The sequence below is a fragment of the Trachemys scripta genome, chromosome 2, assembly GCF_013100865.1.
Source record: "Trachemys scripta elegans isolate TJP31775 chromosome 2, CAS_Tse_1.0, whole genome shotgun sequence".
NCBI lineage: Eukaryota > Metazoa > Chordata > Testudines > Emydidae > Trachemys > Trachemys scripta.
This window is the reverse complement of record NC_048299.1, coordinates 180,004,310-180,030,741: the sequence shown is the minus strand read 5'-3', so window position 1 is coordinate 180,030,741 and position 26,432 is coordinate 180,004,310. Positions and strand designations below refer to the sequence as shown.

Here is a 26,432-nt window from a genome sequence, read left to right as displayed (position 1 = left end):
AGGCCGGGTGACCTCCAATACACGCAGCGATTCACCACGTTCCACAGGCCGAACGTTCGCGGCTCTTGTTCCCACCTTCACGGAGGTCACGCGCTCGCACTCCCCGCTGGGCTCGTGGGACCCCCGTGGGGCGGGGCTTGAGCTCGCTGCCCCCCTCACCCTCCAACGCCGAGCTCGGAACGTGCGTCTGTTAGCAGGGCCGCTGGGATTGGGCGCGTGCTGCGCAGGCGTGTTGCCTGGAGGCGGCCGGTGGAGGGCAGCGCGCGGGGCTATGGAGGGGGGGAGCGCAGCGGAGGGGCTGCTGGAGCAGCGGCCCGAGGAGGAGAGGAGTCTGCAGCCGGAGCCGCCCTCGCGGCCCCCGGAGGAGGCGGAGGCGCTGCCCCGGCCCCAGGAGGAGGAAGAGGCGGAGGGGGAGACGCCGCCCCTGGCGAAGCGTAGGAAGCTCCTGTGCGCCGAGTTCGCCTCCATCACCAGCAGCGACTTGGCCCTGGCTCGCTGCTGCCTGGCGGACAACGACTGGCACATGCAGGTGGGGCGCGGGACGGGCCCGGGACGGGCTGGGGGCTGCCGCTGCGCCGGGCCCTGACTCCCGCTCCTTTGCTTTCCAGAGGGCGCTGAACTCCTACTTCGAGCCGCCCGTGGACCAGCGAGACGAGGGCGGGAGGACCCCGGCCCGCTCCCCGCTGGAGACCTGGTGAGCGAGGCCGCGGGGGCTCAAGCTCGCAGGGAAGGCGGCACTGGCAGCCGCGCCCCGGCCCAGCACCCACCTCATCTCCCTCGCGCCCCCCCCCCCCTTGGCCAGCGCCTTGCAGCTGCAGGGGAGGCTCCGCGGCCAGGCTCTGCTTCGCTAGCGTTGCTGATGCTGCTCGTCCCCCGCCGTGAAGCCCTCTCCCAAAGGCGAGGCGCGTCTCAAAATCCACCCCCGTGTGAGGCTCGCAGGCTCCGTGCATGGTGTGTGTCTGTCTATCAGTGAGCTGCCTGCCCCCAAGTCCGGTTTGTTTCATATATTCCTGCACAACAGCATATGTACGGACTCCCCTAGAATCATAGAATGTCAGGGTTGGAAGAGACCTCAGGGCATCTAGTCCAACCCCCTGCTCAAAGCAGGACCAACACCAATTAAATCATCCCAGCCTGGGCTTTGTCAAGCTGGACCTTAAAAACCTCTAAGGAAGGAGATTCCACCACCTCCCTAGGTAACCCATTCCAGTGCTTCACCATCCTCCTAGTGAAATAGTTGTGTTAAGATTGTTTCCACCAGCTTAACTTAAATCACAATCAAGCCCTTTAAAAAACCGAAAACATTAATTACAACTACATACTAAACACATCTCAGTGGTTTGAGTATTGGCCTGCTAAACCCAGGGTTGTGAGTTCAATCCTTGAGGGGGCCATTTAGGGAACTGGGGTAAAAATCTGTCTGGGGATTGGTCTTGCTTTGAGCATGGGGTTGGACTAGATGACCTCCTGAGGTCCCTTCCAACCCTGATATTCTATGATTGACGCATATGTTCTCAGTCAGTGTATTTAATTTAGATGTTTTTAAATTAGAGATTGATTCATGTTAATTTTTGCAGTATGTTCAAATTTTTAGTTGGGGAGGTCTAAAAATGTCTTGCTTTAGAAGATGGAAGTTACTGCAGGGGAATGCTCTGTTTACTGAAAGCAACATTTTAAATATTCTTCCTAGCATTGACTTGACTGCTGATGTTACTACTAGTAGTGCTGGAGTCAACAACGCAGACTGCAGGCAACAAGAAGACGACAGCAGGTTCTCTTTACTTACCTGGAATATTGATGGTCTGGATCGAAGAAATCAACAAGACCGAGCTAGAGGAGTCTGCTCTTATTTAGCATTGTAAGTATTGTTATCTCCTTTATAAGTCAGTTTAATATTTGGACTCTGAAGTGTCGTATCTTATTTGAAGTATCTATAGAATGTATACCCCCAAAGTATTCAAGCACCAAATACAGATATACTATATCATTTATTTTCCATATTCTTTTAAAAATGTTAGCAGCTAAATAGTCCCATTGCATTGGAGAAAATTTTTCTTTGCTGAGGTGAGTGGGGTTGGGAACAGGGAGTTCCCATCTTAAAAATGCAGCTGTTCAACAGTCTTCAGTTGATCTATTGTGATGGCTTTGCAGTGGATAACTTTAGAACCATTTGTGTAAAATGAAAACCTAAAATTTGCAGGATAGGTAGAATGCAGTAAAAATTGTGAAGACACACTAAAACTGCAGAGTTGATGACTATTTTTAGTTAAATATGTGCTTACCCGTAAAATGGATGGATTACACTCACATAGGTGTAATCCTTACCTATATTGGTTTAGCTTAATATTGTAATTTAGCAGTGCAAACTAAACCAATTTAAAACAAATTAACCCTTTAGATACATTTAAATTGGTTTATCAGGTCAGTTTTAAATGGATAACTAAACTGGTGCAATTTTTCGTGGATAGACAAGGCCCTGTTTTCCCTTCCTGCAAATTATCCCAGTACCAAACCCTTTACCTGCTTGGAGCATGTTTACATAAAAATAATAGTGACAGGCTGCTGCCTGTGTCCTGTCTACGTGAATGCTCCCAGTGTTGCTAGTAACAAGAGAGCCACCGATAGTAGTGCAACAGAAGGAGATTTTAAAAAAAGGTCTAGTGTAGACAAGTCTAAGGAGAGCAATTGCCCTTTACCTGTCAGTCTGGACTGGGAGATTGGGTGTTGATATCACAAAGGTGATGGGTGTTAAGTGGACTCTCCTAGAAATCTTAGGTCTTCTAAATATGCTCTGAAGCTATATTTTCAGTCACTAACTGAAATTCCCCCACGTGCATAAAATTAGACAGATGCTGTGAGATCAGATCTACGTGAGGAAATGAGGCCCCCTTATTAGTAACTTGTTGGTAAAATACAGATTTGAATCTTATTTGTTTCCTCCAAATATAGTGACATGTTTATATGCCAACAAATGTGACAGCTTCTTTGGAAACCATTGTAGCCACTTCGCATGTTTAAAAAAACCAGCCCTACACCCAGAACCTTACTCTTTACATTTGTCATTACAATGCAAAAAACTGTCTGCTTTAAAAGTTGTATTGTAAACTTGTCTTGCTGATTTCAGATACAGTCCAGATGTGGTGTTTTTACAGGAGGTTGTTTCACCATACTTGAGTTACCTACAGAAGAGAGCAGTCAGTTACACAATCATTCCAGGTAAAAAAAAAAAAAAAAAGGGAAGGCCTAAAAAATTGAGAAATCTGCTTCAAATGGATAGAAGAAGCAAGAAATGTTATTGTTTTCTACTCACTAGCTTGTTAATACTCCTCTGACCATTGGTAGACGTGAAAAGGGAAAAAAGGAGGGGAAAGAATCAGTGAAATGGATTTCCTTGGCTTCTAAATTCTGGAATCTAGTTTGATGCAAATTATAAATGAATATATTAACCGTCACTTTCTTCTGGCTCTTTTTCTTTTAGAAAGGCAGATTTTAAGTTTAAGGACAGAGTCAAAATTAATTCATTTTTTCCGATCCTTTACTATTAATGAAAATAGCTACATGTATGGATTAGGATAAGAAATGTGCACCCTGAAAAGATCTCTTGAAAATATATAATTCTTCTGTATGAAGGGATGGAATAATACAGTGCATGCAGCACTGAACTTTTCTTTCATTTTCTTATTCCTCTTTAGGTAATATAGATGGTTATTTCACTGCCATAATGCTGAAAAAATCAAGAGTGAAGTTTTTAAGGCAAGAAATAATACCTTTCCCAACAACTTCCATGATGAGAAATTTATTAGTTGTGCATGTAAGTGGGTCACTATATGTTACAAAGCAGTTGAATGTCTAATTTAAGGGGACAAATCTTTGTTAGTCTGGATTTAAGGTTGTAAATATGGGTACTAAATTTGAAGGGAAAAAGCATCAACAGGACATTATAATTTAAGAGAAAAGATAACATGAAAAGTAGGACATTTAGATTTGAAGTCTCCAATAAAAACACTAAAAAGATGCATCAAACAATTTTAACTGTACTCTTACACAAACCCATGCTCTTAACAAATCATGCTACCCCCAACAAATGTGCATTATAGAGGTCACATTACTCCATTTTCCTGTACCATTCTCAACCCACCATGTGTCATGTATTCAGAGATTATCCCCCACTTCACGCTCCCTCAACAAAAGAGACCTTCAGTGTTGTACCTCTTAGGTTTCATGTACATACCAAAGATCTATGAAATTCCACTGCACCTTCTCATTGAATTTTCCCCACATCACACTGGTGGTTGTTGTTTAACCATTTAAATGGTTAAACTCCGATCCTGTGGTAAGTCTATTCTGCTGCGGTCTTCTTAAACCTCAAATACTCTTGTCCTTAGTCGGAGGGTATGACTACACTACGAAATTAGGTCGAATTTATAGAAGCCGGTTTATAGAAATCGGTTTTATACAGTCGATTGTGTGTGTCCCCACATAAAATGCTCTAAGTGCATTAAGTCGGCGGACCGCGTCCACAGTACCGAGGCTAGCGTCGTCTTCCGGAGCGTTGTACTGTGGGTAGCTATCCCGCAGTCTCCGCCGCCCATTGGAATTCTGGGTTGAGATCCCAATGCCTGATGATGCAAAAAGAGTGTTGTGGGGGGTTCTGGGTACATGTAGTCAGGCCCCTCCCCCTCCGTCAGAGCAACGGCAGACAATCGATTTGCGCCTTTTTTACCTGGGTTACCTGTGCAGACAACATACCATGGCAAGCATGGAGCCCACTCAGCTCAGCTCACCGTCACCATATGTCATCTGGGTGCTAGCAGACTTGGTACTGCATTGCTACACAGCAGCAGCTAATTGCCTTTTGGCAGTAGATGGTGTATTACGACTGGTATCCGTCGTCGTATTCCTCAGTGAGTTTGATCAGAGGCACCTGGGCATCAGCTATCTGGGTGCTGGCAGACGTGGGGCTTCATTGCTATACAGCAGTAGCTCCTTGCCTTTTGGCAGTAGATGGTGTATTACGACTGGTATCCGTCGTCGTATTCCTCAGTGAGTTTGATCAGAGGCACCTGGGCAGACATGTTTTGTCTGCTGGAGACTCAGTCCTGCCGGCAGTCCTATTGAATCGTCTTGACGATGATGGCTAGCAGTGGTAGTACAGCACCCAGAAGATGCCGATGGCTATCAGTCATGCTGCACCATCTGCTGCCAGCTTAAGACGTAAAAAATAGATGGCCAGATTTGTTCTGTATTCATTTGCTTTCCCCTCCTTCCGTGAAATCAACAGCCTGCTAAACCCAGGGTTTTGAGTTCAGTCTTTGCGGGGGCCATTCTGTGTGACAGTTGTTTGTGTTTCTCCCTGATGCACAGCCACCTTTGATTTTAATTCCCTATACCTGTAAGCCATGTCGTCACTCGCCCCTCCCTCCCTCCGTCAGACAATAGTTTCGCGCCTTTTTTCAGCCCAGACGCCATAGCACTGGGATCATGGAGCCCGCTCAGATCACCGCGGCAATTATGAGCACTATGAACACCACGTGCATTGTCCTGGAGTATATGCAGAGCCAGAACATGCCAAAGCAAAACCAGGCGAGGAGGCGATTGCAGCGCTGCGACGAGAGTGATGAGGAAATTGACATGGACATAGACCTCACAAAGTGCAGGCCCCAGCAATATGCAAATCATGGTGTTACTGGGGCAGGTTCATGCCATGGAACGCCGATTCTGGGCCTGGGAAACAAGCACAGACTGGTGGGACCGCATCATGTTGCAGGTGTGGGACGATTCCCAGTGGCTGCGAAACTTTCGCATGCGTAAGGGCACTTTCTTGGAACTTTGTGACTTGCTTTCCCCTGCCCTGAAACGCCAGAATACCAGGATGAGAGCAGCCCTCGCAGTTGAGAACCGAGTGGCGATAGCCCTGTGGAAGCTTGCAACGCCAGACAGCTACCCGTCAGTCAGGAATCAATTTGGAGTGGGCAAATCTACTGTGGGGGCTGCTGTGATCCAAGTAGCCAATGCAATCAAAGACCTGCTGATATCAAGGGTAGTGACTCTGGGAAACGTGCAGGTCACAGTGGATGGCTTTGCTGCAATGGGATTCCCACACTGTGGTGGGGCGATAGATAGAACCCATATCCCTATCTTGGCACCGGAGCACCAAGCCACCGAGTACATAAACCGCAAGGGGTACTTTTCAATGCTGCTGCAAGCCCTGGTGGATCACAAGGGACGTTTCACTAACATCAATGTGGGATGGCCTGGAAAGGTATATGATGCTCGCGTCTTCAGGAACTTGGGTCTGTTTCAAAAGCTGGAGGAAGGGACTTTCTTCCCGGACCAGAAAATAACCGTTGGGGATGTTGAAATGCCTATCGTTATCCTTGGGGACCCAGCCTACCCCTTAATGCCATGGCTCATGAAGCCATACACAGGCAGCCTGGACAGTAGTCAGGACCTGTTCAACTACAGGCTGAGCAAGTGCCGAATGGTGGTGGAATGTGCATTTGGACGTTTAAAAGCGCGTGGTGCAGTTTACTGACTCGGATAGACCTCAGCGAAGCCAATATTCCAATTGTTGTTGCTGCTTGCTGTGCGCGCCACAATATCGTGAGAGTAAGGGGGAGACATTTATGGCGGGGTGGGAGGTTGAGGCAAATCGCCTGGCCGCTGATTACGCGCAGCCAGACACCAGGGCGGTTAGAAGAGTACAGCAGGGCGCGGTGCGCATCAGAGAAGCTTTGAAAACCAGCTTTGTGACTGTCCAGGCTATGGTGTGAAACTTCTGTTTGTTTCTCCTTGATGAACTCTCCGCGCCCTCCCTCCCTCCCCCCGGTTCACTGTACTTCCCTGTAAACTAACCACCCTCCCCTCTCCCCTTCGAGCACCATTTGCAGAGGCAATAAAGTCATTGTTACTTCACATTCATGCATTCTTTATTAATTCATCACACAACTAGGGGGATAACTGCCAAGGTAGCCCGGGAGGGGTGCGGGAGGAGGGAAGGAAAAGGACACACTGCAGTTTAAAACTTTAAAACTTTAACACTTATTGAAGGCCAGCCTTCTGATGCTCGGGCAATCATCTGGGGTGGAGTGACTGGGTGGCCGGAGGCCCCCCCCACCGCGTTCTTGGGCGTCTGGGCGAGGAGGCTATGGAACTTGGGGAGGAGGGCTGTTGGTTACACAGGGGCTATAGTGGTGGTCTCTGCTCCTGCTGCCTTTCCTGCAGGTCAGCCATACGCTGGAGCATATCCGTTTGATGCTCCAGCAGCCGGAGCATCGACTCTTGCCTTCTGTCAGCAAGCTGACGCCACCTATCCTCTTCAGCCTGCCACTTGCTCTCTTCAGCCCGCGATTCAGCCCACCACCTCTCCTCTCGTTCATATTGTGCTTTTTTGCACTCTGACATTGACTGCCTCCACGCATTCTGCTGTGCTCTGTCAGCGTGGGAGGACATTTGGAGCTCCGAGAACATATCATCCCTAGTCCGCCGTTTTCTCCTTCTAATCTTCACTAGCCTCTGTGAAGGAGAAACATTTGCAACTGGTGGAGGAGAAGGGAGAGGTGGTTAAAAAAGACACATTTTAGAGAACAATGGGTACACTCTTTCACGTTAAATTTTGCTGTTCACATTACACAGCACGTGCTTTCGTTACAAGGTCGCATTTTTCCTCTTGTATTGAGGGCCTGCCAGTTTGGTGTGAGAAATCACTCACGCAGTGCCAGGCAACAGATTTCGGCTTGCAGGCAGCCATGGTAAGCCCCAGTCTTTTGGCTTTTTTAACCTTCTTAACATGTGGGAATGGTTTCAAACAGTAGCGCCCTCATTTCCCGTACCAAGCACCCGTTGGTTTGGCCATTTAAAATGGGTTTGCAGTGTAAAAGGACGGGCTGCGGTTTCCGGGTTAACATGCAGCACAAACCCAACTACCCTCCCCCCACACCCAATTCTCTGGGATGATCACTTCACCTCTCCCGCCTACCGCGTGGCTAACAGCGGGGAACATTTCTGTTCAGCCGAGCAGGAACGGGCACCTCTGAATGTCCCCTTAATAAAATCACCCCATTTCAACCAGGTGACCATGAATGATATCACTGTCCTGAGGATAACAAAGAGAGATAAGGAATGGATGTTGTCTGCATGCCAGCAAACACCGGGACCATACACTGCCATGCTTTGTTATGCAATGATTCCAGACTACGTGCTACTGGCCTGGCATGGTAAAGTGTCCTACCATGGCGGATGGGATAAGGCAGCCCTCCCCAGAAACCTTTTGCAAAGGCTTTGGGAGTACATGAAGGAGAGCTTTCTGGAGATGTCCCTGGAGGATTTCCGCTCCATCCCCCTACACGTTAACAGACTTTTCCAGTAACTGTACTGGCCGCGAGGGCAAATTAATCATTAAACACGCTTGCTTTTAAACCATGTGTAATATTTACAAAGGTACACTCGCCAGAGGTCCCTTGTGTGCCCTCAGAGTCTGGGAGCACGCCTTGGGTGAGTTCGGGGGTTACTGGTTCCAGGTCCAGGGTGATAAACATATCCTGGCTGTTGGGGAAACCGGTTTCTCCGCTTCCTTGCTGTGAGCTATCTTCATTGTCTTCATCATCATCTTCCTCGTACCCCGAACCCACTTCCCTGTTGCGTGATTCTCCATTGATGGAGTCAAAGCACACGGTTGGGGTAGTGGTGGCTGCACCCCCTAGCATGGCCTGCAGCTCTGCCCCAGACCTTCCGTTTGCCTCTCTGGCTTTGTGGTAGGCTTGCCTTAGCTCCTTAATTTTCACGCAGCACTGCTGTGCGTCCCTGTTATGGTCTCTGTGCTTCATGGCCTTTGAGACTTTTTCTAATATTTTGCCATTTTGTTTACTGCTGCGGAGTTCAGCTAGCACTGATTCGTCTCCCCATATGGCGAGCAGATCCCGTACCTCCCGTTCTGTCCATGCTGGAGCTCTTTTGCGATCCTGGGACTCCATCATGGTTACCTGTGCTGATGAGCTCTGCGTGGTCACCTGTGCTCTCCACACTGGGCAAACAGGAAATGAAATTCAAAAGTTCGTGGGGCTTTTCCTGTCTACCTGGTCAGTGCATCTGAGTTGAGTGCTGTCCAGAGTGGTCACAATGAAGCACTGTGGGATAGCTCCAGGAGGCCAATAACGTCAAATTCCGTCCACACTACCCCAAATCCGACCCGCAAAGGCTGATTTTATCGCTAATCCTCTCGTCGGAGGTGGAGTAAAGAAACGGTTTAAAGGGCCCTTTAAGTCGAAAAAAAGGGCTTCGTCGTGTGGACGTGTCCAGGCTTAATTCGATTTAACCCTGCTAAATTCGACCTAAACTCGTAGTGTAGACCAGGCCTGAGTAAGTTAAGAATAGGTATGGATTAAGTTGTCCTCAACTGCTGGTAGACCTGTAAGGTATACAAGGTCTGGTATGTCCCCAGCTGTAATATGCACTGGTGTTGTAGCTGTGTCAGTCCCAGGATATTAGACAGACAATGTGGCTGTGGTAATATCTGTTATTAGACCAGTTTCTGTTGGTGACAAAGACAAACTCTTCTTCAGGTCTGGCAAATATACTCAAAGGGTATGTCTGTACTGCAATTAAAAACCCGTGGCTATCCAGTGTCAGCTGACTCAGACTTGCAGGGCTTAGGCTGCGTGACTGTTTAGTTGCGGTGTAAATTGGGCTTAGACTGGAGCCAGGGCTCTACAACTCTGCAAGCCTGAATGTCTACATCTCAACTGAACAGCCCATTAGCCTGAGCTCAAGTCAGCTGGCACGGGCCAGCCATAGCTTTTAATTGCAGTATAGCCATACTCGAGTATCCTAGCTAAGTACAAGGTGGAACAGATTGTTTAGCATTAGTAGTTAACACACATTTCAAGGGACCATTCATGGTGAAGTGGCCTGTTAATACCCCTTCTGAGAAAGGGTTTAGCTGTCATACTTGCCAGACCTGAGCTTTTTACATAGAGGGAGCATAAGATGACAAGAAAAGAAGGGCAAAGTTAGATTATTTGGGATACCTTAGCTCTGCATTTATATACTTTAAGAAAACCAAAACCACCCAGATAGTGTAAACTAGAACCTAAACTTTTGACTTTCCTGATAGGCAGGTGTGTGTTGGTTTTTTAAAAATACATCTTGTTAATTTTTTCCCTTTCAGTTACTGATGCATATTTACAACCTTTCTGTCTTTCAAATAGTTGTATATACACCTCAGACTTTTCAGAAAAATATTCTACCTTGGTATAAGATAATACATGTTAAATTTTGGGCAGACTTGTTTCACTTGGGTTGGAGTAGAGGTCAGCATTGGCTTTTTAACCGAAAGCCACCTTCAGTATTAAGCGTGGAGTGGTTAACATGGCTCTGGAATAAAAAGTTGAAAATTCTGCCCTCATAAAGGAACTCTAAAAATGGTTGCCCTTGTCTTGCTCAGCAAAATATTCTGAAAGATTTTAGGGTGAGGAGTATTTCTTGCCATATATAAGCTGTGAACTGAACCGGATTTGAATTCTTAGTTAAAAATCAACGTTTAAGCCTGCTGCTAGTGGCACATTCACTGTCAAAAACCTCACTTATGACAGCAGAATTAGAGAGGCCCAATATCAAATTGTAAATCACTTCTATCCTGTATAACAGCAGTTTTAACAAGCAGAAGAATGTTTCTGTTTAATATTTGAACAGTATGTTTTGTCTTTGGCCTTCAACTTTGTTCCATGACACATGATTTAATGTTTCTCTCTTTGTCTAACAGGTGAATATATCTGGTAACGAACTCTGCCTTATGACTTCCCATCTAGAGAGCACAAAAGGTCATGCCAAGGAACGCCTAAACCAACTGAGGCAGGTGTTAAAGACAATGCAGGAGGCATCAGAGTCAACTACCGTTATATTTGGAGGGGATACAAACCTAAGAGACCACGAGGTGAATAGCAGTAAACCACTTAGAATTATTTTGAGGACAAACCACCATGGTGAACTCTAGTGGGGGTTTTTGTTTCCTTTCTTTTTATAGGGTACAGTGACTTTCCCATAAATCAGTCATACATGACAGAGATGTTGAGCTTTCTACCCTCATACATGCACAGGTGTGCCTCCTAGGGTATTTCTACACAGCAAAGAAAAACCCACGGCTGGCCCGTGCCGGCTGACAGGACTCAGCCTGCGGGGCTGTTTCATTGCTGTGTAGACTTCTGGGCTCAGGCTGGAACCCAAGCTCTGGGACCTTCCCACCTCATAGGCTGCTATTGCTTGGGCTCCAGTTGGAGCCCAGACATCTACACAGTAATGAAACAGGACTGAGTAGTTTGGCCTGGCCAGTCAGGAGTGTCTAGTTGCTGTGTAGACATACGTGTAGTGTCCCCATCCATTAAGTGAAAGTGGGACAAGTGAGGTTGCTGCCAAGTAGAGGTTTATGCTTGATTGTGCATGTTTACTCTGGAGCAATGTTACAGCTGAAGTGACGTCAGAATTAAGAGATGGTGGTTTTTCCCTCCCCAATTGGCTTTGTGTTGCTCCTCTAAAGAAATACACACAGTCTATTGTGCAAGCTGTAACTTTTAGAAATATCCTAATTCTGGGTGCCACATTTTTAGTTGTCCAACTTTGGAAACCTAGCGCTCAATTTTCAGAGATGCTGAGCGCTGACACTTCAAGTTGAAATTAGCAAGAGCTGTTGGTGCTCAGTACTTCTGGAAAGTCAGATCCTGTGTGTTTAAATTTGAGCACCCAAAAAATGGAGGGACTGAAAATAAGGTCACTTTTGAAAAATTGGTTACCGGGATAACAACTGAGGGTGTTACGTATTACTAAAGGCCCAGTCTTGCATGATCAGGTTTAATCACTTAATAATGCAATGGTTTCTTACACACACTTTGGTTTGGAAAGTGCAACATGAACAGTAAGTGTTTTAAGTGGTTTATATTTTTATATTTCTGAAATTCTTGAGGGGCTATCCTATTCTAAATTGTGGTTTAGTAGTTGTGATTTCCTGTTTTGGACAGTGCTGTGCAGAAAAATGATATGCTGTAATATCTAAATTCTAGGTTCAGCAAATGATTGTCATGCATATTATATTAGAGGCATTAGTGGGTATAACGTTCCATTTTTCTCTTTAGGTTACTCAAGTAGGTGGCTTACCTAACAATATTTTGGACATATGGGAATTCTTGGACAAACCAGGGCACTGCCGTTATACATGGGACACAAACTGCAATTCTAACCTGGATGCAAGTTACAAATGTAAGTTCCGATTTGATCGCATATTCTTCAGAACTGCAGCAGAAGGGGGACAAATTATTCCACGGAGTTTGGACTTAATTGGACTAGAAAAATTAGACTGTGGTAGATTTCCCAGCGATCACTGGGGTCTTCTGTGTGATTTTGATGTGATACTATAAAGAAAACAAAGCTTTTAAAGTCTGTATTATTGCAAAAGCTCTTAAATTTTTTAACCTTTGGATTTCACAAAAATTAAATTCTAAGCTTACGTAAGATTTATTTTACAATCCTAAGGAGTTTTACCCACTCATTTAACATCTGTTTTCCCAGACTGTATAGTAAAAAGCCAAAACCTTTTTATTTTCTTTGTATGCATTCTAGCAGACTTTTTAAAAATATATTTTAATGTGGCAATAAAGTACAGAAATACAAAATAAAATCCATTTTTAAATGGAAGAGACAAAAACAATCTCAAATATAATCCATCAAAGAATTAAAGCATTGTCATTCACGCTCTTTTTCTTTTATCACTTTTTGTTGTAATAGTCTCAATAAATTGTAAATTTTTTTAGTGTAAATGTCTTGTTTCTTTCATGGCTAATGACATAATCACTGTCTTATTTCTCATAAGGCACCTAGTATCTCACATAACTCAGGACATTTCAGTGTAATTCAGAGTTCAGTCTTAAAGGATAACATTGGCATTTTCAGAAGGATGAATAGATTTAAACAAAAAAAATAGTTCAGTAAACAACTGAAATATTTCACAGAATGGCTTTAAAAACTGGAGATATTGGATGATAAATTCTTCAGTCATCCATCTTACAATAGACATATGGAAGTTATGCTCTTGGGCTTTTAAATAGCTCACTTTATCAATCTAGATATGAGGGAGAGGCATGTTTTAAAACACGAGAACAAATGTTGGTAACTTTTGAAAATTATCTGTTGTAAGATTTCTTAAATCCCTGGAGTCAATTTACCTTTCTGAGCATTCCTCCTTCATCTAGTGCACTTCTGCTGCCACATTTTCATCAACAGAATGTTCTCTTCTATGTAAAGCTGGAGCAGTCAGAAAGTGTAATTGAATTTTATTTCATGCTCTCCAAAAGAAAGAGCAAACAGAAGAGGTTTGTTGTTTGTTTTGTTTTTAGGGTGTGCATAATTAACTGCTTGAAAGACATTTTATGGAAGTACAAAGTATCAAGCTGTGTGATAACTAAGGGCTAAAGTTCAGAATACTGAGTGAAGGTGGAGAACACTGTGGCACTATGGATATAGCCTTTTATTAAATAGATATAGAAGCCTTTTATTAAATCAGTTTAGCTGAACTTGTGGGTAATGTACATCATTCCAAAGATGAGGGAAACTTCAGAGGTGGCAAATGCATGCAACACCTCAGAAAAGGGGATGCAAGGGAATCTAAATTAGTGTTGCGTACTGTGAGGGGATAAGAAGCAAGGGCCAGATTTTCAAAGGTATTTAGTGCCTATAGGTGTAGACAGGGAGTTAGGCACCTAACAGGATTTTCAAAAGCACCTACGTGCCTATCTGCATCTTTAGGCAACCAAATACTTGAAAAATCTGGCTGTATGTCTTGTGTAAGCACATACATAGATCCCACTAAAATCAGTAGGATTAGTCATGTGCTTAGACGAAACACGGGTGTAAGTGTTTGCAGGATTTGGGCCTTAGTCTCTGCCCTGGATTTAACACTTAATGTTCAGAACACGGATTCTGTTTCTGTGGGACTCATCCATGAACTTTGAGGGTATGTCTACGTTGCAGTTAGACACCCACGACTGGCCAGTGTCAGCTGACTCAGATTCATGGGGCTTGGGCTAAGGGGCTGTTTAAACATGTAGATGTTCAGCCTTGGCCTGGAGCCTGGGCTCTAGGACCCTGTGAGGCACCTCAGTTAAATAGCCCCTTACCCTGAGCCCCAAGAGCCTGCAACAGCTGGCGTGGCTAATTGTAATGTAGACATACCCTGAAAGGAGCAAGGCCTAATATCCTCAGTATTTGCATCTTCCATTGCCTCCAGAGGAGCGGTAGGTGCTCATCACCTTAAAAAAATCACTCTAATACCTAAAGAACGTGAGTGATGTAGCTATACTGCCCTAATTTCTTAGCGCAGACCAGGCCTAACATGCTTGAAACCATGTTAGCTGACCATGTTGTAGCTTAAGGGGAGCCTAGGGTGAGAAACAGTCATGGTGAAGATGACCATATTAAGGAATCATATACACTACAGTTAAGGCTATGATTTTGCCACAGAGGTCATGGAATCCATGACTTCCAAAGACCTCAGTGACTTCAGGGTCCCCCTCCCTGCCCGTGGAGGCTGGGAACTATGGGGTCCCCCTGCTGCCTGAGCTGCCGCAGGTGACGGGGAGGGACCTTGCTGCTTTGGGCCCCCTTAGGGAGTGGGGGACCATTGAGCTCTAAGCCCCCACGGGCGGTGGGGGCCCCCGGAGCTTTGAGTCGGGGCCTCTGCAGCTGCCCAGCTGCTACAGGCGATGTGAGGACCCCGTATCTCCCCATTTTGTCATGGATATTTTTAGTAAAAGTCAGACAGGTCACAGGCAAGAAAGAGAAAAATTCACAGAAGCCTGTGATCTGTCTGACTTACTAAAAACATCTTTGACAAAATCTTAGCCTTAAAACTTTGCAGGTCAGGATAATAGCAGTGATACCTCTGCTAGTTTGTAATAAGTCTCTCTGGTTCACCCATTTGATTGGGGGTCATCAGTCCATTGTTCAAAGATCTCCTTTGTTAGAAATCATATCCAGAGATATGGAGCAGGATTGAAGACAAAGAAGTGATGTCACCGTCTCCTTTCCATGCACTTGGCCTAAATGTATAAATGTTACTGGCAAAAGATGGAGCCTTAGGGTATGTCTACACTACGAAATTAGTTCGAATTTATAGAAGCCGGTTTTATTGAAATCGGTTGTATACAGCCGATTGTGTGTGTCCACACAATAAAATGCTCTAGGTGCTCTAGTCGGCGGACCGCGTCCACAGTACAAGGCTAGCGTCGACTTCCGGAGCATTGCACTATGGGTGGCTATCCCACAGCTATCCCACAGTTCCCGCAGTCTCCGCCGCCCCTTTGAATTCTGGGTTGAGATCCCAATGCCCGGATGATGCAAAACAGTGTCACGGGCGGTTCTGGGTACATGTCGTCAGGCCCCTCCCTCCCCCGTCACAGCAACGGCAGACAATAGATTCGCGCCTTTTTACCTGGGTTACCTGTGCAGACAACATGGAGCCCGCTCAGCTCAGCTGAGCTCACCGTCACCATATGTCCTCTGGGTGCCGGCAGACGTGGGACTGCATTGCTACACAGCAGCAGCTGCTAACTGCCTTTTGGCGGTAGACGGTGCAGTAGACTGGTAGCCTTCATCGGCGATCTGGGTGCTGGCAGCCGTGGGGCTTGCCTTTTGGCAGTAAATGGTGTATTATGACTGTTAGCCGGCCTATTACAAGTCGGGTCATCGCACGTTAGCAGAGTCTTCCCTGAGCAGCAGCTCGTGCAATAGGCCTGAAGACCATCGTCATACACCGCCCAGTATTTGCTGCCAAGCACCCAGAAAGATGCCGAGGGCTATCAGTCACGCTGCACCGTCGTCTTAAGATGTAAAAAATAGATTTTCTCTGTATTCATTTGCTTCCCCCTCCCTCCGTCAAATCAACGGCCTGCTAAACCCAGGGTTTTCAGTTTAATCTTTGGGGGGGACCAGTCTGTGACAGTTGTTTGTGTCTCTCCCTGATGCACAGCCACCGTTCTTTATTTTAATTCCCTGTGCCTGTACGCCATGTCGTCACTCGGCCCCCCTCCCTCCTTCCCCTAGGCCGTCAGATACTACGTTTGCGCCACAGCTCGAGCCGAGAAGCGGTTCGCGCCTTTTCTTTGAATTCTGGGTTGAGATCCCAATGCCCGGATGATGCAAAACAGTGTCGCGGGCGGTTCTGGGTACATGTCGTCAGGCCCCTCCCCCCTCGTCACAGCAACGGCAGACAATAGATTTGCGCCTTTTTACCTGGGTTACCTGTGCAGACAACATACCACGGCAAGCATGGAGCCCGCTCAGCTCAGCTGAGCTCACCGTCACCATATGTCCTCTGGGTGCCGGCAGACGTGGGACTGCATTGCTACACAGCAGCAGCTGCTAACTGCCTTTTGGCGGTAGACGGTGTAGCATGAGTGATAGCCGTGGGGCTGGCAGCCGTAGGGCTGCATTGCACCAGCCCCTTGCAGGCGATGGTATATTATGACTGGTACCCATCGTCGTCATACTGGTATGGCTGTCAATCATGGCCACCTGGGCAGACATGCTACTGTTTTGATGATGATGGTTACCAGTCGTAATATACTATTTTCTGCCAATTGCCCAGTATTGTCTGCTAAGCACCCAGAAGAGGCCGAGGGCGATGCTGGGTGCTGGCGGACGTGGGGCTGGCAGACGTGGGGCTGCATTGCTACACAGCAGCAGCCCCTTGCCTTTTTGCAGATGATGGTATTTTATGATTGGTAACCGTCATCATCGTACTGGAGAGGCTATCACTCATGCTGCACCGTCGGCTGCCACCTTAAGATGTAAAAAATAGATTTGTTCTGTATTCATTTGCTTCCCCTTCCTCCGTGAAATCAATGGCCTGCTAAGCCCAGGGTTTCCAGTTTAATCTTTGGGGGGACCATTCTGTGTGACAGTTGTTTGTGTTTCTCCCTGTTCCTGTACCTGTACGCCATGTCGTCACTCGACCCTCCCTCCCTCCCGCCCTCCCTACTTCTCCTGGTCCATCAGATACTACTTTCGCGCCTTTTTTCTGACCAGGCGCCATAGCTAGCACTGGGATCATGGAGCCCGCTCAGATCACCGCGGCAATTATGAGCACTATGAACACCACGCGCATTGTCCTGGAGTATATGCAGAGCCAGGACATGCCAAGGCGAAACCCGGACCAGGCGAGGAGGCGATTGCAGCGCGGCGACGAGAGTGATGAGGAAATTGACATGGACATAGACCTCTCACAAGGCACAGGCCCCAGCAATGTGGAAATCATGGTGTCACTGGGGTAGGTTCATGCCGTGGAACGCCGATTCTGGGCCCGGGAAACAAGCACAGACTGGTGGGACCGCATCGTGCTGCAGGTATGGGACGATTCCCAGTGGCTGCGAAACTTTCGCATGCGTAAGGGCACTTTCATGGAACTTTGTGACTTGCTTTCCCCTGCCCTGAAACGCCAGGATACCAAGATGAGAGCAGCCCTCACAGTAGAGAAGCGAGTGGCGATAGCCCTGTGGAAGCTTGCAACGCCAGACAGCTACCGGTCAGTCGGGAATCAATTTGGAGTGGGCAAATCTACGGTGGGGGCTGCTGTGATCCAATTTGCCAGGGCAATGAAAGACCTGGTGATAGCAAGGGTAGTGACTCTGGGCAACGTGCAGTCAATAGTGGATGGTTTTGCTGAAATGGGATTCCCAAACTGTGGCGGGGCCATAGACGGAACCCATATCCCTATCTTGTCACCGGAGCACCAAGCCACCGACTACGTAAACTGCAAGGGGTACTTTTCAATGCTGCTGCAAGCCCTGGTGGATCACAAGGGACGTTTCACCAACATCAACGTGGGATGGCCGGGAAAGGTACATGATGCTCGCGTCTTCAGGAACTCTGCTCTGTTTCGAAAGCTGGAGGAAGGGACTTTCTTCCCGGACCAGAAAGTGACCATTGGTGATGTTGAAATGCCTATTGTGATCCTTGGGGACCCAGCCTACCCCTTAATGCCATGGCTCATGAAGCCGTACACAGGCAGCCTGGACAGGAGTCAGGACCTGTTCAACTACAGGCTGAGCAAGTGCCGAATGGTGGTGGAATGTGCATTTGGACGTTTAAGCTGGCGCAGCTTACTGACTCGCTCAGACCTCAGCGAAAAGAATATCCCCATTGTTATTGCTGCTTGCTGTGCGCTCCACAATATCTGTGAGAGTAAGGGGGAGACCTTTATGGCGGGGTGGGAGGTTGAGGCAACTCGCCTGGCCGCTGATTACGCGCAGCCAGACACCAGGGCGGTTAGAGGAGCACAGCAGGGCGCGGTGCGCATCAGAGAAGCTTTGAAAACGAGTTTTGTGACTGGCCAGGCTACTGTGTGAAACTTCTGTTTGTTTCTCCTTGATGAACCCTCCAACACCCCCCCCCCAACCCGGTTCACTCTACTTCCCTGTAAACCAACCACCCCACCCCACCCTCCCCTCCCGCTTGCAGAGGCAATAAAGTCATTGTTTTTTCACATTCATGCATTCTTTATTAGTTCCTTACAGAGGTAGGGGGATAATTGCCAAGGTAGCCTGGGATGGGTGGGGGAGGAGGGATGGAAAAGGACACACTGCATTTTAAAACTTTAACTCTTATTGAAGGCCAGCCTTCTGATGCTTGGGCGATCATCTGGGGTGGAGTGACTGGGTGGACGGAGGCCCCCCCACCGTGTTCTTGGGCGTCTTGGTGGGGAGGCTATGGAACTTGGGGAGGAGGGCTGTTGGTTACACAGGGGCTGTAGCGGCGGTCTCTGCTCCTGCTGCCTTTCCTGCAACTCAGCCATACGCTGGAGCATATCAGTTTGATGCTCCAGCAGACGGAGCATTGCCTCTTGCCGTCTGTCTGCAAGCTGACGCCACCTATCGTCTTCAGCCCGCCACTTGCTCTGTTCATCCCGCGATTCAGCCCGCCACCTCTCCTCTCGTTCATATTGGGCTTTTCTCATCTCCGACATTGACTGCCTCCACGCATTCTGCTGTGCTCTATCAGCGTGGGCGGACATCTGCAGCTCCGTGAACATATCGTCCCTCGTCCTACGTTTTCTCTTTCTAATGTTCACGAGCCTCTGCGAAGGAGAAACATTTGCAGCTGGTGGAGGAGAAGGGAGAGGTGGTTAAAAAAGACACATTTTAGAGAACAATGGGTACACTCTTTCATTACAAGGTCGCATATTTCGGCTTGCAGGCAGCCAGCGTAGGCCACAGTGTTTTGGCTTTTTTAACCTTCTTAACATGCGGGAAAGGTTGCAAACAGCAGCGCATTTCCCATATCAAGGATGAATTGGGTTGTCCATTTAAAATGGGGTTTCAATGTAAAAGGAGGGGGCTGCGGTTTCCCAGTTAACATGCGGCACAAACACAAGTAAACCACCCTCCCCCCCCACACACACACACACGATTCTCTGGGATGATCACTTCACCCCTCCCCCCACCGCATGGTTAACAGCGGGGAACATTTCTGGTCAGAAGAGCAGGAACGGGCGCCTCTGAATGTCCCCTTAATAAAATCACCCCATTTCAACCAGGAGAGCTTTCTGGAGATGTCCCTGGAGGATTTCCGCTCCATCCCCATACACGTTAACAGACTTTTCCAGTAGATGTACTGGCCGCGATTGCCAGGGCAAAGTAATCATTAAACACGCTTACTTTTTTTTTGTAATGTTTACAAATATTTACAAAGTTACACTCACCAGAGGTCTCCTGTGTGCCCTGAGGGTCTTGGGTGAGTTCGGGGGTTACTGGTTCCAGGTCCAGGGTCACAAACATATCCTAGCTGTTGGGGAAACCGGTTTCTCCGCTTCCTTGCTGCTGTGAGCTACCTACAGTACCTCCATCGTCATCTTCCTCATTCCCCGAACCGTCTTCCCTGTGTGTTTCTCCAGTGAGAGAGTCATAGCACACGGTTGGGGTAGTGGTGGCTGCACCCCCTAGGATCGCATGCAGCTCCGCGTAGTAGCGGCAAGTTTGCGGCTCTGCCCCGGACCTTCCGTTTGCTTCTCTGGCTTTGTGGTAAGCTTGCTGTAGCTCCTTAATTTTCACGCGGCACTGCTGTGTGTCCCTGTTATGGCCTCGGTCCTTCATGGCCTTGGAGATCTTTTTTAATACTTTTCCATTTCTTTTACTGCTACGGAGTTCAGCTATCACTGCTTCATCTCCCCATATGGCGAGCAGATCTCGTACCTCCCGTTCGGTCCATGCTGGAGCTCTTTTGCGATCCTGGGAGGACTCCATCACGGTTACCTGTGCTGATGAGCTCTGCGTGGTCACCTGTGCTCTCCACGCTGGGCAAACAGGAAATGAAATTCAAACCTTCGCGGGTCTTTTCCTGTCTACCTGGTCAGTGCATCTGAGTTGAGAGTGCTGTCCAGAGCGGTCACAATGAAGCACTGTGGGATAGCTCCCGGAGGCCAATAACGTCGAATTCCGTCCACACTACCCCAATTCCGACCCGCAAAGGCCGGTTTTATCGCTAATCCCCTCGTCGGAGGTGGTGTAAAGAAACCGGTTTAAAGGACCCTTTAAATCGAAAGAAAGGGCTTCGTTGTGTGGACGTGTCCAGGCTTAATTCGGTTTAACGCTGCTAAAGTCAACCTAAACCCGTAGTGTAGACCAGGCCTTAGATCACATGTCCTTATCACATGTCCTTACATGCTTTGCCGAATCTCTAGGTGAGCTGATTGTCCTTAATGGACCATCAAGCAGGCTGGCTAGCATTGATGCAGATCTGTCTTGGGGCATGTTTGAGATACAAACAGCCTATATTTGTAACTTCAGATACAACGATGATACATGGATTTAAACAGGATAATAACACTTAGCAGTCTATAAAAACTTTCCATTGATAAATTACATGACATACTTTGTACAAGATTTATTGCAATTTTGTAACAGCAATGATTGTATTAGGGTAATTAGTTATCTTCCTCTTTATACAGCATCATCCCAATTATTTTGTTTAAAGTAAAAAAACAATTTATAATTATCTATCTGCCTTAATGAAGGATACTATGATTTTATGGAAGGAAGGGATGTACTATGTCATTCTAACCTACTTGGAAGCAGAGCAGCAAGCAATCAAAACAAGGCAAGCTTGAAAAAGACAAAATAGACCACCTGAAATACTGCCATTGGCTTTCAAAAATTTCCACAATCTCTGGAAAGTCAAAATAAGACTATATCAAATAACATAAAAATTAACCCCCAATATCCTCCCCATAAAGCTCATAGGTACCTCTCCTGGCTGAACCCAACAGCTTATATACATAATGCAGAGATTTTACCATCATTTTTGAAATATGGTGTTCTTAAAAGTAATTAAATAGAAATCAAACAATCTAACAACAATAAAACACTTCTACATAGTCGCTGTCAGATCCCTCAAAGTGAGATACCTGATAACCCCCAAACTCCCTTCTCCATTATAAGAACCATAACCCATTAGAAAAAAAAAATCACATTTTCCCTAAATCAAAGCAACAGAGCTCAGCACTGCCAGTATACCACTTAGTTGTGATGAGAGGTGCACATTAGAACCAAGCTTCCAGAGTAACTCCGAATGTTTTGGAGACTGAACTGTACTGATGTCATATACTGATTAAATTAAGTAATTCAGGGGGGAGGACTAAGTAACCTGACCAACTTCACATAGAATTTTACATTTTGAAGCTCTAGCAGTCCTCAGATACTATTACTGCATACAGATTCTCTTATTTCATCATGGTTATGAAAGGCAGGACCTTGCTCAGCCAGGAAATGTTAACTTGACTTCTACCACCTTAATCAAAACTGCTTTCTGTCATGTTCTTCCCTTGCACAGCATTTCTGGAGCTACAAATTTTGACTGGGCAATAACTGCTGTCATTGGACCTCTGCAATCAGGACGATTTTCTCTGACACCTTTGAGTCTGAATGTGACCAGCTGCAACTTGTTCCTGTAATTGGGGGGGGGAGGGGGGAGAAACACTTTGTTGAAAAATTAAACACATTGAACCAGATTCTCCTCTTTGGAGAAAGAGAACACATAGCAGCAGGAAACTTGGGAAATTGCATCTTTGTTTCAGTAGGAGGGTGGGATTTGCCCCCTTGAAGGATGAGCAGAGGGTTTCTCCCTCTATCCCTGTGAATGTCTCGGGAGCACTAAGCACACCTGCCTAGGCCATCCAGAAGGTAGTTGAGCATATAAGTGAAAATCTACTAATGCAACAAGGCAGGATTTGTGCAGATACGTCTGCCACATTTATTAGAGGGTGCACCAAGCTGTTTCAGGTGGTAAAGTCAGGTTTCCGTATGTATGTAGAGCAACCAGACCAGTATTTCTCAATCAGTGTGTAGCAACACCTCTCTCCCCCCACAAGGCACTCAGGGTCAAGAGGCACTGAAAAGGTTGATTATTCTTACTTTTACAGTAAATGTAAGGGGGTCATGATAATTTTTTATTGAGAAGAAGGAGCTGTCAAGCTGAAGAGTCTGAAAAACACTGACCTAGACAGGCAATGCAGAGAATCACAGAACTAGGAAGCAAAACCAGCAGCACAACGTATTTTGTATAGCTTGTAATTTTATTTCTATGAATGCTAATTGGTTAACCCCTTAGACCCCACTCAGATGTTTTTAACATAATTCAATATTGCAATTTGGAGACCTGTATTCCTAACTGTCTCACAAAACAGGCACCAGCCTTAGTTGGTCCTCTGGAAAAGTATATATGAAGCCCCAGGAAATGGCATCTTCCCAGGACCAGCTTACAGTTGGGAAAACAGAAAGGGAGGAGGTAGAAGGGAAGAAAAAAGGCAGAAAACAATTTCCTGTACCCTGAAAGATGAAAATGTGTTTGCCTTTTAGGGCACTCTTTTTAACTGGTATACAGTACTTACATAACAGTGAGCAGTTATAGGTGCCTTAGAGAAACTATAGCTATAGAAGTAGTCAAAATAGAGCTTGGGAGGTAGAAGAGAGGGTTTGACAGGTAGGTGGGTTGGAGCAGAGTTATACAATATATTTATAATTAAAGACTTGAATTTCAAATCTCTTTGCACTGTTACTTGAAAGTGAAGCTACTTACTTAAAATGTTAAGGTAAGTAGATTTCTTTGAGCAAAAGCAGGTCTGTTTTCTGTGGGATCTGGTGTTGAGCAGAAATGGGCCGGTTTAAGAATGAAAATGAACCAACTATTTTGGAGTGAATCTGTGAAAATTCACATTTCTGCAGATTTTCAATACAAACATGCCATAGCCATTGAGCTGAAAATACAAATGAAGCAACATTTAGGGAGTGTGAAATCTCATGAAAAAATGGTGACTATTTTAGTGAAAAACTCCATAAAACAAAAAAATTGTGATTTTTACATAGGTATTAGTTGGAGGCACTTGCCCCTAGGGCACAGGGATTTGTCACCTGGTAGGGAACAGTCTCTAATCACTGGAGTTGGGAGAATTTTGGCAGCTGGTGGGGGAGGTTTGGATCATGGGGAGGGGGTGTCATCCTTGAGGACTAGAAAGATTTGGGCCCCAAGTTCATCTTTCCAGGGTGTGGGGGGTTGTAAGTGCATGCTAGAAGTCATACACTGACAGACTGGTCCTCGAAAATGTTGGACCTTGGGCAGCAATATATGTGACCTCCAAGTTGTGTTAGGTAGGATCCTAACTGGCTCCCAAGCTCTCTCTTTTTCTGGTAGGCTCAGATGGAGATATTGGATTTGACTCCCTGGCACCTTTCCAGGTGGTCATGTCCATTTTTTTTCAATCTGTGACAAAGTTAGGCTAATACCTCCCTCTTTCCCCACAGTCACATTGGGAATTTCAGTCAGATGCTGTCTGATCCATTACTCCTATTCCAAATTCATAAATCTGAATCATTATTATAGGCTTAAAACTCAGAGGCTCAGTACCTTCAGATTTTTGCTGCATGTGCTTCCTGCTATTTTATCTGCAGCTGCAGAACCTGGGTCCAGTCAAGTCTGTGGAAAGATAAAACACTTCTTATGATAATCCTATGTGGGATAAAATAACCAAGTTGAAGCTTGTCAGGGACCAGAGTATTACTGGTACTGATCATCATAATACTAAATTTTAACCCTCTTGTATCTGCATTCCATCTTCTGTTGAAGCAAAAATTCAAATCCCACCAGGTTCAGCTTGAACCTTCATCCTTTTTAGGTATGCATATGCACATTATCTAGCTATCTATGTGTGTGTTTTCCACGAAGTTTACTGTCTCTATGGTGTCTGGATGTGACCTTAAAACCAAAGTCCTGTCTGCTTTGATGAACAAAGTTTACCCTGGTGTCATTGGGTAAGATTTCTCTTACCACAACTCTTTTCTGCAGGGTACTGTGTGCCAGATGGCTACCATGCTTTACCCTGAAAGTAGCTGCATTTCAATGGTGGTGTGTATATATGGTTTATGAAGTGTTTTGGTATGAGATTTGCTATATTATTGGTTCTATTAATTATTTGATGTGACAATTTCAAGAGTTGCCATCTCTTGCAAATTTTATCACAAGTCTTGTGCTATCTGGTGGTTTTCTTAAAACCCCAGCTTCTGGAGTCATGTTAATTTATGAGAATTTCAGCTTTCATTTAATGGGAATAAGTAAGTTTCTTGCCCTTGTAATTATGGAGAAAAGCTTGAAGGCAAACAAAAAGATCCCCCCCCCTAATAACTGGGAGGGAGGGGGGCTGGCTGGCTCCTGGCTTTTGAATGCCTGAGGTTGGCAATACTGCCTTTTACAGATGGCAGCTCCCAGAGTGCATTTTGCTCCATGTACATTATTGGACAGTGAAATAACTAATACTGCGTTAAGATTGAAATTTTACATGTACGAAACAGGAATTTCACATAGGGACTCATTTCCCCTTTCCCTCCCACTGTAGTTTCAGTTACCAGACAGAGCCACTGCCTTGCCCCTCCCCTACCTACCCAGGCTGCTTCCTGCCCCTCCCCCTGAAATAGGGCGACCAGATGTCCCGATTTTGGGGGCTTTTTCTTATATAGGCACCTATTACCTCCACCCTGATTTTTTTATACTTGCTATCTGGTCACCCTACCCTGAAAACCCTATCTTCCCTGGACCTCTCAAAGGGCAGCAGCAAAGGTAGGCAATCTCCTCTTGTAGTTGTTGCTACACTAAGCAAAATGTGGGAACCCCTGGGGATTCCTGGCAACTATATTCTAGTTGTTCCCCCCTAGGCTTAGTGTAGTGTAGCAGTGCAATGAGGGAGGGAGAGTGTGTGTGTGTGTATAGGAACAAGGGGAGGTATGGCCATTTTCTCATCCCCCTACTCCCCAAAAAATCATGGGCATGGAGGAAGACATTGCTTTGCCTGGCTGACACTAGCAGAAGATACAAGGTGGAGGAACACAGCCACTACCCCCTCTCCCACTTCCTTCCCAGACCCTGAAGACTCAGGGAGGAGGCCTCCCTGTTCTCCTTGAAGGCGGCAGTGGTAAAGAGGTATTGCTAGGGATGCTGAGAGGAAAGAGGATATAGAACTAAGGGTCCCCCTGAGTTTTGAGTCCCTTGTATTTAAGCTTCCCAGCAAACTGACAGTGTTCATTCCACAGTCACTTCTCCATGAACTGAAATCTGCAGGTTATATCTATCTCATAGAATTGGAAGGGACCCCGAAAGGTCATTGAGTCCAGCCCCCTGCCTTCACTAGCAGGACTAAGTACTGATTTTGCCCCAGATCCCTAAGTGGCCCCCTCAAGGATTGAACTCACAACCCTGGGTTTAGCACCACCCCTGGGATTATGGACCTGACCCCAGCTTGCAGATGGGGGATAATCACCATTAGTTTCCCTTTCTTTCACCCCACACTGGCTTTGATGGTTGTCTGCTGAAGACTGAGCTCTGTTGCTTGCAAGCACCTTTTAAAAGCCCAGCTTTGTCACGCACACTTCCATTTTGTGTCTTTCAAATAGATCAGGGAACTGGAAAACCAGGCTTCTGGGTATTATTCCTAGCTTTGCCTTGGTCATGCTATAGCACTGCCCTGTGCCTCAGTGTCCCTGTCTGTAAAATGGGAAGAACAATAATATTTGTCCACCTTTGAAAGGGGGTTGGCTCCGTGGAGGAAAAGTCAACTTGACTGTTAGCCTAAGTGCAGTTTTAAGCAGAGATGCCTCTGAATCAATATCCCAGCAGGTTTGAAAACCCAGGACTCTGAGGGATTTATAGCTTGTCTGTTTCTCTTGGGCGGGACCAACTCCCCACCTTTGAGGAGCTGGGAATCTGCATCCACATCTGCTGCTTATTATCGACATTATTTTTAAACATCTGCTTTAAGGCGTGAAATACCCTCCCCCCGCCTACACTGCCCAGAGACCCTCCCACTTTCCACCCCTCCGCTTCTTGCACCGTGAACCCACCCACCAAACCCTGCA

The 26,432-nt window shown here is 46.4% G+C and overlaps 1 protein-coding gene across 1 annotated transcript; it reads left to right on the top strand.

The window, feature by feature from the left end:
• The first annotated feature begins 236 nt into the window (after nt 1–236).
• TDP2 (tyrosyl-DNA phosphodiesterase 2) lies at nt 237–12,779 on the top strand. Its single transcript, XM_034762433.1, has 7 exons — nt 237–529; nt 609–694; nt 1,691–1,858; nt 3,125–3,216; nt 3,693–3,811; nt 10,760–10,930; nt 12,123–12,779. The coding sequence occupies exons 1-7, from the start codon at nt 272–274 to the stop codon at nt 12,402–12,404; spliced, it is 1,176 nt and encodes a 391-aa protein (XP_034618324.1). The 5' UTR covers nt 237–271; the 3' UTR covers nt 12,405–12,779.
• Nucleotides 12,780–26,432: the final 13,653 nt, after the last annotated feature.